The 14,370-nt window shown below is 33.8% G+C and overlaps 1 protein-coding gene and 1 long non-coding RNA gene across 53 annotated transcripts in view; one reads left to right on the top strand and one right to left on the bottom strand.

Annotated features, from left to right (window-relative positions):
• The window catches only part of ank2a (ankyrin 2a, neuronal), a 134,253-nt gene that overhangs the window by 40,599 nt on the left and 79,284 nt on the right, over positions 1 to 14,370 (bottom strand). For 33 of the 50 annotated variants that reach the window (XM_068221008.2, XM_073949435.1, XM_073949405.1 and 30 more), the window contains 11 exons: positions 8,070 to 8,168; positions 7,626 to 7,724; positions 7,205 to 7,402; positions 5,798 to 5,896; positions 5,578 to 5,676; positions 4,633 to 4,731; positions 4,453 to 4,551; positions 4,283 to 4,355; positions 4,147 to 4,200; positions 959 to 1,082; positions 619 to 703 (listed from right to left, as the gene is read on the bottom strand). In XM_068221008.2, the coding sequence (XP_068077109.2) occupies positions 619 to 703; positions 959 to 1,082; positions 4,147 to 4,200; positions 4,283 to 4,355; positions 4,453 to 4,551; positions 4,633 to 4,731; positions 5,578 to 5,676; positions 5,798 to 5,896; positions 7,205 to 7,402; positions 7,626 to 7,724; positions 8,070 to 8,168 (1,128 nt within the window). The remainder of the gene's footprint in view (positions 1 to 618; positions 704 to 958; positions 1,083 to 4,146; positions 4,201 to 4,282; positions 4,356 to 4,452; positions 4,552 to 4,632; positions 4,732 to 5,577; positions 5,677 to 5,797; positions 5,897 to 7,204; positions 7,403 to 7,625; positions 7,725 to 8,069; positions 8,169 to 14,370) is intronic. The other 17 variants (XM_073949406.1, XM_073949417.1, XM_073949438.1 and 14 more) reach the window with 1 other exon arrangement.
• LOC141385202 (uncharacterized) lies at positions 178 to 14,185 on the top strand. 3 transcript variants are annotated; one of them, XR_012405551.1, is made up of 6 exons: positions 202 to 369; positions 604 to 726; positions 967 to 1,047; positions 7,241 to 7,389; positions 8,078 to 9,014; positions 12,294 to 14,185. It is a non-coding gene; the product is annotated as an uncharacterized lncRNA (long non-coding RNA). The 3 variants fall into 3 exon arrangements; XR_012405550.1 differs by lacking the exon at positions 12,294 to 14,185 and having other exon boundaries at positions 178 to 278; positions 8,078 to 9,227; XR_012405549.1 differs by lacking the exon at positions 12,294 to 14,185 and having other exon boundaries at positions 8,078 to 9,230.

The following is a 14,370-nucleotide window of genomic DNA, read 5'->3' as shown; positions in this document are numbered from 1 at the left end:
ATAAAGCTTGACTAGGCTTATCGGCTGCCCGGACAAGGTCTGAAGGGCTTCATTATGTGGAAAACAACCTCCTGGGTGTACTTCATCCTAATTATTACACAGTTACTTGTCCAAAAAAAAAAAATAGACACAAAACATTGTTAATTAACACATTAATTAAACGCATGGCTGACAGACTTTGCACTAACCTGCACATAATTCAGTCACAAGATGGCGCCAAACAGTCAAAAACGCAAAGCTGACAGAAACGAAAATGGCTGACTAACGTTACAGCAGACGTAAGCTATTATTCATTCACAAGCAGTCCAAAACAGTCAAAAACGCAGCGTGACATACAAGCAGATAAGTTACTTATGAATGATTGTTGATGTAAGTATGGATTTGGATTTATTCAGTGACAGACAATGTGATTCGAAGTTTATTATTGGGTCATGTTAGTAGGCTAAGCATTACGTAATAGTAGTAATAAACATTAGTGAGTAGTAAAACTAATTGAAAATGGCAATTTAGATGGAACTAACTTGTAGCTTAAATGTTTATTATAAAAGTTCTATGTTGAATCAAAATATTTCTTTCTAAACTATTTATGTCTACATGTACAAGTGAGGTGTAATTCACCTTGTTAATCTGGTGGCTGGCGATCATGTCTTCGATCAGAATTCCTTCACCTCTGTAAGCAAGATGACTGGGGGTTTCATGAGACCTGAGGCCGGACAAAGCAAACAGGTGATCAAGACTAGATTACATGTGTTGCATATTTAAAGCACCTGTGAAATCAAAATAATGTTTTGTAAATTTTAGTATCTGTATTTTTATTTATTAAGATAAAGCCAGGATCATTAGAAAAGCAAAACTGCTTTACAACCCCCCCAAAAAATCCAAACTCTTAACTGCAATAATCTGTTAATCAAGCATTAATTTCAATGTTTTATACTAAATACACTGTGCTTTAATTTACCGGTCTAGATTGTGAGTGTAGCTCATGCCATCCAGGTAATGTCCAGGAAGAGAATCGTCCCCAAGCTCTCTCAGGTCCTCTGCTCTCAGGTATTCTCCTCCATCACCTGTCATTGTGTCTTCCCCTGCTCATACACACATCACCTTGTTGAGTATTGCTTGTTTAAATGGCTGACCTAAAGGGTTAGTTCACTCAAAAAATTAAATTAGGTCATCATCTACTAAAAGTGTTGATCTATTGTTTACCCTTCATTCCTTTTCAGACTATAAAATAGAAGTTTTAAATAAATGCTCATGCGTGCTCATGTAATGGAAGTGAATAGCAGCCAGCATTAAAGGAATACTTCACTTTATGGAAAATAAACTCCACTTTTTTGGTGGCCTTTTACAAGTCACCTAGAGTTAAACAGTTTAGTTTTACCATTTTTGAATACATTCAGATGATCTCCAGGTCTGGTGAGAGAAGCTTAGCTTAGCATAGAACATTGAATTGGATTAGACTATTAGCATCTGGCTAAAAATAAATGCAAAAAAAAAAAATAATAATAGTTTTGATAATTTTCCTGTTTATGAGAGTATAGTTCCTTGCCATATCAGCCTAGAAAACAGCAACATTTTATATCTCTTGGTCTTAGTACATAATGTAACTGAAGAAGTTCCTAATCCTTTAAATAGGAAAAGGATTTTAAAAATAAATAAACCAAGATGCTAATGGCCTAATCTAATTCAACGATTCATGCTAAGCTAAAAGTGCTCCTACCAGACAAAGACCAACTAAAAGGATTAAAAAATTATAAAACTCAACTTTTTAACTTGTGAAATGTGCCTATTTAAAAAAGAAAAAGTTCCTTTAAGCTTCAGACACAAAAGTGTCGGAGAGTTGTCCTATATGCGATACATGCCATGTTCCAAATGCTTTGAGGGTGTTTATGATTGTTTTTAATGGAAAACAACCCAAAACGTGTTTACATTAGTCTACTCTAAATGTTAACAAAAATCATTAAGGACTGCATATGCTCATGGTATTCACTTAGCTCAGCAGTCCACTGTGTCTTACCCAGATTTTAAAAAGCACATTGCCTTTTGTGGTCCAAAAAAAATATATATATATTATTTTTGGAGTGGACTCACCCTTTAATTTAAGTGCACTATTTACTACAGTAGGTAGTATTTTCTGCATTCAGACCTAATAACATTCAACATTCAAGTAACATTAAAAGCATTCAGGTTAGAGACAAAGATTTCCAAAAAGAGACAGTATGGACAAATAAAATTGACTAAAGAAATATATAGTTATCTTTAAATAATATTTTAATATTTATTATTCCTTTTTATTATGCCATCATTTATGGTACACATTCAGTGTCGGCAGGGTTGAGTATGAACTGAGTACATGTAATTTGCTTTACAATTTTGAAGCAATCTTCCCAGCACTGATTGTAGGATGAGTAATAGGTTCATTAAATCTTTAAAAGTTTAAATATAAGACTCATTCCAGAATTGCGGGTACATTTTAAGCATTTTCCATTCTTTTCTCTAAAACTGCAATGATATACATCACAATGCTTAAATGTTGTATAAATAATTTGATTCTGTTATTAATTGTTGTTTTTGACTAAATGTTAAACCTTTTAAACCACTAACAGCGTTGACAATGACATTTTCCACACTATTGTGCTTTAGATGATAACCTCAAACCGGACACCACATGGAATAACTGAAACACAATTTTGTGTATTAAGTATTATTAGTAATATTTTTTAAAAGTTAATGATAAATCCAATCAAGTATTTTAAGCAATTTTAAGTATTTAATCTACTATTGATCTGTACATATCAATAAGAGAAAAATAATGGCATGCTTCAATGCCATCCAGAGATTCCAGACAGAAAGTGACAACACTTTAAGCAAGTCACATGCTTAGTCAGTGCTTTACAGATTGTTAGGCGGTTTTATAACCAATGTAACAGAGTTGACCCGAACACAGTGATGGACAAAAAATATATATTTTTATTATTAAAATTACAATATCACAAACAGCTGTTTCATGCAAAAGTAGAGTAACTGAGTGTGCTTGTATAACTTAATGATAATTAAAGCTGAATGTATGATTCAGTAGGCAGAGAGAGCCAAAAATGGCTACACTACGAGTTTAAGTTAATATTTTCAAGACAAAATGCCCTTTAATACTCTAACAGTCATTTTTTTAAACATAACTTAATTCTACTTGTGTCTTTTTTTGTTTTTGAAAAAATAATAGGTTTATCTAGGAGACAATACAAAATCTCCCTATGATTCTAGAATGTGCAATAGCGATAGTGATGATTACTAAAACAAGCCAACTAAATGCACTGTGATCAGTGTGTGAATTCTACATTGACGATCATGTTAGTTTGTGTACAACATGCTCAGTGAATCAAATGTAGCCCCTATGTATTTATTTAAATGACTAATCTAATTTATTGATAAAATGTGTTTGAGTTTTCAGAGTTTTGTGGGATAGGCTATTTAGTGTATTCTGACCTAATAAGCTATTTGGGCTTACTTCAGGTCAAACTATACAAACTATGCATCTGATATGACTTTACTTTTAGAGTATATGCAGAAGCAAACACCTATTTTATGATAAACCGGTCTTGTGAAGTCTTACCGTGTATATCGGTGCTCTAAATCTGCCAGTTTCAGACAGATGAATGACTTTTCCTCACATAGACAGATTGGCACGATTATGCATTCACAATGGTATGAACCATTAGGGGTGGTAAAATTGATATCTGTTATTTTAATTATTAATATTATTATTAAAAATACTGATCAGAATGATCAAATTAGAGTTACCCCCCCCCCCCCCCCATACAACTTGTTTTGACATCCCCCAACCCCCCTGTAATTTGCACCGTGCCTGTAATCCACAAATATTAGCTGTTCTAAGTTTTATAATTTACTGTATAAAAATAATTATTATAGGATTTGGACAAATATCTGGGACCAAAGTTAGTTTTCCACAGTTTAGTTTTTATATACAATAATCATGCCCGTTCCAGTTAGCAAACAAACTGCAAAGCACACATCTGAATAGATACAGAACAAACTGAACAGATGTTTAATTATTTTTTTTTGGCAAATGTAAAAAGTGTAGTGTTAGTAAAGAGCTCAGTTCAGTTCCCTCTATATCTATACCCCGTATACCTTCAATCTCCATATAGACTTCAGTAAAAAGCTCCTCCTCGGTTTGATGTTGAGCTACAAAGGCACAGCAGCTTTTACACAGATATATCAAATCCTGATTTTGTTTAATAAAACAGAATAAAACACATTATCTTACCCTCCTCATCAGAAACATCTAGAACTTCCGTCATTGTCTCTGGAACGTTCAGTTTGTGTTTCTCTGTCACCATCTGCAATAGTTCAAATGAACAAGGCATTTAGCGTATTCACTGTGTGGTCTGTGCGTATATCAGAAGCAAATTATTACATAAATGCATGGATGCATACAGTTGTGGTTGTGATGATTTCCTCAGTCACAACTTTCAGAGTGTCCACCACTGAGATGTACCCCAGACGCTTCGCAATAGAGAGTGCAGTGTTTCCGTTCTGAGGGAGAAAGAATGTTGAGGTTAAAGGAGTCACATACAGAATTAAGATGATTTCAGGGAGTGCAAGTGTTGCCCATACCATGGTAACAGCATTAGGCTTAGCTCCGTGCTGCAGGAGGACATTGACAATGTGTGTGTTTCCCTGTTGAGCAGCTTGATGAAGTGGTGTGTAACCATTCTGAATGTACAAAGAAAAAAAAAAGATTCATCAATACAGTAAACATCTTAGAGATAGCAATCAGAAGGCAGTGCAATGCAAAAAAAAATAATAACAGTATTTCCTATAATAGTTCCTCTGGAGAAAGTCTTATTGTTCTATTTTGGCTAGAAGAAAAGCTTTTATTATAAAAAAGCTTTTATAAGTTTTTATTTTTTAAAAACATTTTAAGGTCAATATTGTTAGCCCCCTTAAACAACCCATTCCCATTGTCTACAGAACAAAGCATCATCATCATCAATGACTTGCCTACTAACCCTAACTTGCATAGTTAACCTTTATGTAACCCCGCCGGTCCTACACCACCCAACCCGCTCCGAGCTGGTATAGAACCGGCGACCTTCCGCATGGGAGTTGGTTGCTCTACCAAGGAGGCTAAAGTCCATAGCCCCTAGCATCTGTCGCTAGGGCACCTTTAGAGATCAGAGGAGTGAGTGTACCTGCACAGCACACACTAGCTGCCCTCTGTTACACTCACCCCCCTAAACCTCACTCCCATCCGGGTCACGGCACCAATGTAACCCCACCGGTCCTACACCACCCAACCTGCTCCGAGCTGGTATTGAACCAGCGATCTTCCGCATGGGAGTCGGTTGCTCTACCAAGGAGGCTGAAGACCATGGCCCCTAGCGTCTGTCGCTAGGGCACCTTTAGAGGTCAGAGGAGTGAGGTTTACCTGCACAGCACACACTAGCTGGCCTCCGTTACATTTAAATGGCACTTTTGGATGAATACTAGTATATTAAAATATCTATTTAAATATTATGTTCTGTCATTATGGCAAAGATGAAAGAAGTACACTCTTACCTTTGTTTTTCCATTAACATTAGCGCCATTTTGCAAAAGGAAATTAACCATTTTGACATTTCCATAGTGGCAAGCCACGATAAGAGGAGTGTAGCCCAACTAGAAGAAACAACAAAATTAACATGAGAAATGGACACTTAATCATGCAATTTCTTTATTTTTATGAAAAAATAATAATACGATACGAGCATCTTAATATTAAACTCCAGGACAAGCTTACTTTGGTCTGCTGGTCAATGTTTGCGTCGTGTTTGGCCAGTATTTCAGCCGCTTGCACTCTGTCCTCTTGAGCAGTGAGATGAAGAGGTGTAAGGCCACTCTGAAGAAAAACAAAACAAAAAATGTATATTACAATTATGGCTCTGTAGAAGGCTTTCACGATGATCCAATCAATTACCGTTAGACAGAAATCAAGCCGCTCCCTGTTCTTCCCAGAAGGCAGACAATGTCATAAGACATTAATATTACGTTAGATTTAGTTTGTGACATCAGGTGACCAAAATCTAGCTAACATCTTAAAACTAATATCATATCGACATCAAATACTGACATTTATTCGTCAGGTATGGCAACCAAAATCCAGTGTCTGATAGACGTCATAGTGGTAACGTCAACATGTCAAGCTATAACATCATTAGATGTTGATATTTGGTTGATTTTAGGTTGGACGTTGGACATTGACATCGGCTTAACATTGTGTTCTGTTGTCAACCCGATTTTCTAAATTTTACACCTTAACAGCTGGCCATTTCTTTTTTAATTCACTCATAGTGTGATGTTCAGACCCAACTGCGTTACCACGTCAGCTAAACTCACCCACTCTATTTTTTTCTTTTGTTATTAATTCCGGAGGATAAACTATTCATATGGGGGAGGAGGCAGCGAGGGGTTTTGCGCTTGTGCACGTGCACTCAGTTTCACGTTAATTTGAATGTACAAAGAGAATATGCGTGAGATTCCGCGTACGCAGTGTTCCATACATCTGTATTTTTTACTGCGTACGCTGTTTTACAGCTTTGTGCGTACACAATGTTTAGTATGATTTCAACCCAAGTCTTTGTAGATGAGGTCCCTGAACTCTCAACCTGGCAGGAACACTTTTAGCTTAGCTTAGCATAAATCATTGAATTGGATTAGACCATTAGCATCTCGGTCAATAAATAAAAAAAAATAATAAATCATTTATTTTTCAGACTCTTAGTTTCATTGTGCACTAAAAGACAAAAAATTAAAAGTTGCTATTTTCCAAGCCGATATTGCTAGGACACATACTCGCATACTGGTGTAATAATCAAAAAACTTTGCTGCCCTACTGTGGCTACAGCAGGTGCAATGATATTGTGTAGCACCTCAAAATAGTCCCTAGCTAGATAACTAGGTAACAGTACTTCATAATATCGTTGTGCCTGCTGCAGCCTTTAAAAAAATTTGAGTGACATGCTAATGGTCTAATCCGATTCAATGATTTATGCTAAGCTAACCTAAATGTGATCACGCAAGACCCAGAGGTTGGCTAAATGGTAAAACTCATTGTTTAACTCTACCGGAGTTGTAAAGCGATCATATTTCCAGTGTTTCTTTAGGGAACTGTGATGATGCTAAAGCGACAGTCTGACCCTGCTCTTACCTTAGTGGCAGCGTTGACGTGTGCTCCTCTCTCCAGCAGTAGGGCTGCCATCTCGGTGTGTCCCTCCTGAGATGCCAGGTGTAGAGGACTCACTCCCTGCTTTGTCAGTGCATTGGTCTCTGCACCATACTGAAGTAGCGCAGAGGCGATCCGAGTCTGGTTCTTCTTCGCCGCAATATGGAGAGGTGTGTAGCCATTCTGCACAGGAACAGAATATTAAATTATCATTAGTGATTCTTTTTACAATCCTACTAGCCTTTTATTTACAGTACAAAAAAAAAGCTTTGGTTTGTGTTTTGATTGTCATGCTGCTGACGATGTGCCAGAATTTGTAGTACTTGACATCCGTAGTATACATAGTAATCTTTTTCATGTATAGACAGTCAGCCTGATATTTGTGATCTTGCAGTAAAATTAGTACCTTAGCAGTAGCATGAGGTGAGGCACCTTTATCCAAGAGCATCAGCGCCACCTGTTGGTTATCATAGTGAGCAGCTACATGAAGAGGGGTGAGGCCGTACTGGTTTAGAAATAAAAAATAGAAAACTGAATACACTTCTTTGAACATGTACACATAGACATCACCTATATACTTTATAACTACAGGTTAACTATGTTTATATATAATAACTTTAATTGTTTAAAGCTATTAGGTATTAGTACCTAACAAAGTTATGATTTCTAATAACCTTAACTTTTCTGAATTTAATTGTTATGCAACAATGTGCACCATTTGTAAAGGTGCTTGGAAACAATAATTATTGTAAAAAAAAGCGCTATACAAATAAACTTAAATTGAATTAAATGAAATACATATTTCCAAAAGTAATGTTAATAAGTAGATGATTCAAGTTTTGATTTTCACCTTTCCAGCGTCATCAAGAAGTGCTCTCCGCTGTAGAAGGAGTTTTGCCACATCCTGGCTTCCATACTTAGCAGCAACATGTAGAGGAGTGAAGCCTTTCTGTTAAGGGGAGGATATTCATTTGTGGTTAAATGTAGCTGAATGTTTGTTACAGTTAAAAGGTTTGTAGTTTTTCTTTTTTTTATGATACTTTTATTTTGCAATAATGCATTTACCTGATTAAAAAAATGACAGTACAGTTTAACATTGCTACAAACATGGAAGACGAACATATTTACAGATCAACATATTTACTGATCTATCATCAGGCCATGAATTTAAGATCTATTAATTTATTATTTGCAACTCTACATTTGTTGTATATCGACTGGAATGTCCGTGCAGATGCTTTTATATAGGAATAACAAAGAGAAAATTAAAATTGAGATTAGCGGAGCATGAAAATGCGATACGTAGCCTACCTGTAATCCACAATATCCTATGGCCCTACTTTATAAAAATCAAGTTCACGGCAATCCCAGTTCATTAAAAAAGTTGGTATTGAACATATTTATAATTCTACAAGAGGAGGAGACAGGATAAAAAGATTAAAACAGAGAGAGATCTTTTGGATCTATACATTAAAAGCAATCAGATATGCAGGTTTAAACGGCTAACAGAGTTAGACTTTTCTTCTTTTTTGTGAAACAGTTTTTCTATGATTTACAAATTATCATCATATATTATTGAATATGAATGTGTTTGTTTATTCATTCTTATGTGTACATGTTTATATATGTGTATGTGTAGACATTTGTATGTACACATGTACATATGTGTGTTCGTATGGGTGTATGGATGTACATCCTTGTTTGTTAGTTCTATATATATTTTTTTCAGATATGCACGTGTATGTCTGTGTATGTTTATATCTTCTCCTCTACTTATGCTGAATCTATGATGATAGTTGCACTGTTAACCCTTACTGTAGATTATGCAGTAAATAACTGTAAAATAGCCAGTGTTTTGCTGTAATAAAAGGAAACAGTATTTTACTGTAAAAGGAGCAAGATTTGTATGAAATTTTGTAGTGCAAAGAATAAATTACAGTAATTTACTTTATGTATCCAATACAGATAGTTACTGTGATAATAAATGGTAAATTACTGCTCAACCATTATTACCCCATGTACTCTGATGCTTTATGTTGCTATATATATATATATATATATATATATATATATATATATATATATATATATATATATATATATATATATACATACATACAYACAYACATATATATATATATATATATATACACACATACATATATATATATATATATATATATATATATATATATATATATATATATATATATTCTCTGCAGACATCTTTGTGTTTTCTTTGGTTCCTTTCATGTTTTTAACATTGAGTATCATGTGTCAATGTCACAGAGCTAATTAAAAGGTAAAGATATCGACGAGATGCATTTAAAGGCAAAAATATTCACACAGAGCAACCAAATTATCACAATCATTTTATAACTTTGTTTACTTTAATATAATTAATCTAATTTGCCTAGTTTAGCCAATAGTTAAGCTTTTAAATGGCACTTTAAGCTGAATATTAGTATTTTGCTAAATAACTAGTAAAAATGTGTTATTTAAAAAATATCTAAAACAGCACGTACATACATTTTTGCAGAGACTCAATTAATTTGTCTGGAAAACTTCAAATGAAGTAGGTAAAAGTGGCATTAACAGTATAGTATAAAGGCTTTCCTAAATAAATGTATTAATCAGGTTATTTTATTTATTTATTTATTTTTATTACTACAGGTTTGGAACAACATGTGGATCAGATTATTTATTATTATTATTATTATTATTTATTTATTTATTTTTTGCTTTGGATAAAGTTTTTTTTATTTTTATTGTTTTTTTTCAATGATATGTGCATGATTGTGATAAATGTAGGCAGTTCCTTTGAAAATATGCTATGTACCAGGGATGTCAAACTCCTGAAGGGCCGCAGCCCAGCAGAATTTAGTTCCAGCCCTGCTTCAACACACTACATTTAGATTTAGTTTGATCAGGTGTGTTTAATTAGTATAACTGCACTGTTACTCTGTAGATTGTGTAGTAAATAACTGTAAAAAACAATGATTTAGGCATCACCACACACTCCCACAGGCTGTCCGTCTTATTCTAAACACAAAGGTGTTAGAAAGAGTTTTCAGAAAATGCCGGCCCTTTAAGGGAGCCAGGTGTTTGATTTGTTTACTGCTGAGTGTGCTCTATGCTATGTCCATCAATTCAGATGTAGAGTCTGTTATGTTTTAGGTTTTAAATAAGAATCTACAATGAGTAAGTAAAATGTGTTCAAATGTTTTTGAGGGTTTCTAAAATAAGGCTGTGTTTTAAGTTATACTGTTGTTATCTTGAACTGTGTACTTGAAAGCTACATTGTTAGTTAGCCTCTCCTCATATAACTTCTTACATTACTTTTAAGTACAGTATATGTATTTATTGGATATTGCACACTGCCATAATGTACAGATGCTAACAGTTGTATGTATCTTTCTGGCAACTAAGCCAAAATTAAATTCCATCATCTCAGTAAGGTAAAATGTGCACATCATCACAGGGAATCACAAAAACATGATATACATAGCCATCCACACACAAAAGCTCCCCTGTCCGGTCCCAGGTTGTGAGTTTGTTGCTAAGTATTTTTCCGAGCTGTTTCCACCTAGTTTGTTGTCATGAGATAATTATAATAGTAAAAGATTTTATCCTTTGGTTTTTCAGTGTTGCCAACTTTATTTTTGTTTTCTACAATTATTTTAAACTTTTTATTGAGATTTGACACAGTTTTTAATTATTTAAAACTTTAAAATTTAAAACATTTATTTTGTGTTTTTTGCTGTTCAGTTTTTTTTTTTTTTTTTTTTTTGCATGGTCAGCATTGAGGAGAGAGTAACACATTTCACTGCAGCACTTTGTGTGTGTGTGTGTGTTTATTGGATATGTGATTGTGATAAATGTTGGCAGTTGCTTTAAAAGTATTGCTAATACCAGGGGTTCTTAATCCTGTTCCTGGAGATCTACCTTCCTGCAGATTTCAGTTGCTATCCATATCAAACACACCTAAACCAATTAATTAGGAACTGAACACCACGTGATAATTACAGGCAGGTGTGTTTGATATGGGTAGCAACTGAAATCTGCAGGAACGTAGATCTCCAGGAACAGGATTGAGCACCCCTGCTATATACCATGGGGGTCAAACTCCAAGTTCCTGGAGAACTGCAGCGCAGCAGAGTTTAGAACCCACCCTGCTTCAACATTACCTATAGAATTCTAACAAGCCTTAATTAGTTTGATCAGGTGTGTTTAATTAGAGTTACAGCTTAAAGTCCCAGTCACACTGCACTTTTCTCCCTATAGACTTCCATTCATACACATGTGAGTGGAATTATAGCTCATGAGACAAATTTCACAATTCGCAGCATTGGAAAGTTCAAGCTTGGAGAACGCTGAATGCGAAATCACATCATGTGATTGCTTGAGACCAATCAAAGATCAAAACATGACCTCTCTGGCTTGCTTTTTCAATTTCTAATTATTTTGTTTAATTCCACTACTCGCTTTGTTTAATTCCACTTCGCAGTGCAGAATATTGCATGCTTAAACGTTAGTGTGACCGCAGCCTTACTGTGCAGACCTGTAATATGTAAGACAATATTTATATCTGCTGATTTCTTAATTTTGTTATACATTTTCTGTTATTTATTTGTTTGGTGCCAAAACAATAAAATTAATTTGTCTGAAAAAATGTTATGCCTTCTATTTTTAAATAACAGCTAAGAATACTGATTAATTTTAGTAACACTACAATAACTATATATGACATACTATTAATGTGTATGCAGTATAATGCTGTGATTTGTAACACTACAATACAGTAATTAACTCTACACAGTTTCCAGTTAGTTACCACTGCTGCTCTATTACAGTAATTAACTGGCAACACTGTTGCCAGCCACTCGCTGTAATGGTTCAGTTACAGTAGAAAACTGGCAACACTGTTGCCAGCCACTCACTGTAATGGTTCAGTTACAGTAATTAACTGGCAACACTGTTGCCAGTTACTTACTGTAACCGAACTTTTACAGTGAGTAGCTGGCAACAGTGTTGCCAGTATTCTACTGTAAAAAACCCTGGTAAGGTCTAACAGTGTGACCTTGTTTGTTAAATAATTTGAGTGTTGTTGGGATATTTAAATGAGTCATGTGACCGTAGTACTCAAAAGAGACTCTAGACCAGCGGTGCTCAACCCTGTTCCTGGAGATCTACCTTCCTACAGAGTTTAGCCCCAAACATAATTAAACACACATGAACCAATTAATTAGGAAATGAACAGCACTTGATAATTACAGGCAGGTGTGTTTGATATAGGTTGCAGCTAAAATCTGCAGGAAGGTAGATCCAGGAACAGGGTTAAGCACCTCTGCTCTAGACGCACATTATCACTGTTACCCTGATGAAGGCAGATCCTTGCAGAAACAGTTAGGTTTTTATAGATTTAGCCATGTGAATTAAGGCTTTTTACATTTTCCACATTTTTCGAGTGCCTTGGACTGATTTTTGTTGTTGTTTTGATGAATCCCTTAACCAAAGAGCACCGACCAAATGTTTAAGTTACCCCTGAGACTTTTTTGGTAACACTTCATTATTTGTTAAGCATTAATTCTACATTAATAAACGTTAGTAAGCAGTTTATAACTGTAGCTACAAATGCTGTATTCTTGACTATAAGCACCTATATAATGTGTTTAATAATTGTATTTTCATACATAGTTTATGATTTATATTTTATTACTAAATTAGGTATTGCATTATTTACAAACGTGTTGTATTTAAGAGTAGGTGAGGGTTTTTAGGATAATTCAAAATGAGTTAGTAAATGATTAATAAACTGTTGAAATCAACATTTATATGTCTTATTATTCAGGCATATACTAATGGTTAATTAATATGTTAATAAATGCTTTATTAACTCAACTTCACACAGTTTTGTGACCTAATCTAAAGTGAGGACTATTTATGCTTTAAAAATCCCTTATAAATCCCTATTAAAGATTCAAATGAACAATAATCCTTGCAATCTTTTCTAAAAAGTAAAATTACTGTAGAGTTTTAAAGTTGCTGAATAACATAAGTGTCAAAATACAACATAAAACTGGATAAAACAACAACAACAATATAATAATGTAACAATATAATAAGATGCAATGTTTAAACTCTACAGTGATTTTATTTAAGGTTAGGTTTAGATTAGATTGCAAAGATTTATTTTTCGTTTAAAGTTTCATTTGTGTATATTAAATGAATAGGTGTGAATAATGTCATTTTTCCTTTTTAGAATTTAACTGAGCCTTTATTTGTCATTTATAAAGGAAATAATAAAGCATAAATAGTCCTCACTTTAGATTAGGTCACAAAACTAGATGAAGTTGAGTTAATAAAGCATTTATTAACATACATAGAAACGATTAATATATGCCTGAATAATAAGACATATAAACGTTGATTTTAATAGTTTATTAATCATTTACTAACTCATTCTGAATGATCCTAAAAGCCCTCAACTACTCTTAAATACAAATGGTTTGTAAATAATGCAATACTTAATTTAGTAATAAAAAATCAATCATTAACTAAGTATGTAAGTACAATTATTGAACACATTATATAGGTGCTTATAAGTCAAGAATAGAGCATTTGTAGCTGCAGTTATAAACTGCTTACTAACGCTTATTAATGTAGTTAAGTTAAGGCTTAACAGATAATGAATTCACTCTTTGCCAATGCTTAATAAATTATTTATAGTGTGTAGTTATTATAAAGTATTACCAAAAAGGTTCCTTAAAATTTTAAAGGACAAATAAAAAATATATGTTGAGAGACTAAAAATAGTCTCAAAACTGTGGGGAAGTTGTAAAATGATCATATTTCAGAAAATGTTTGTTACTGTTAAAAGGTTTGAAGTTTTATAGTTTTTTTTTTTTTTTTTGATACTCTTATCCTGCAATGATGCATTTACTTGATTAAAATGACAGTAACGTTTAACATTGCTACAAACATGGAAAATGTTCCTCTAAACTTTATGTTTATCAAGCAGTCAAAAAATGCATTGATAATAATAAAAAAGGTCAAGTAAAAAACAAGTATAACAATAAAAAAGACGAGTATTTTGAGACAAAAAATATATATATTTAGATCAAATAAGGGCAGCATTACTGAGCACTGGC

This window comes from Danio rerio, chromosome 1 (assembly GCF_049306965.1).
Source record: "Danio rerio strain Tuebingen ecotype United States chromosome 1, GRCz12tu, whole genome shotgun sequence".
Lineage (NCBI taxonomy): Eukaryota > Metazoa > Chordata > Actinopteri > Cypriniformes > Danionidae > Danio > Danio rerio.
Note: the sequence above shows the minus strand (reverse complement) of the source record. Positions and strands in the feature narration are given on the sequence as shown.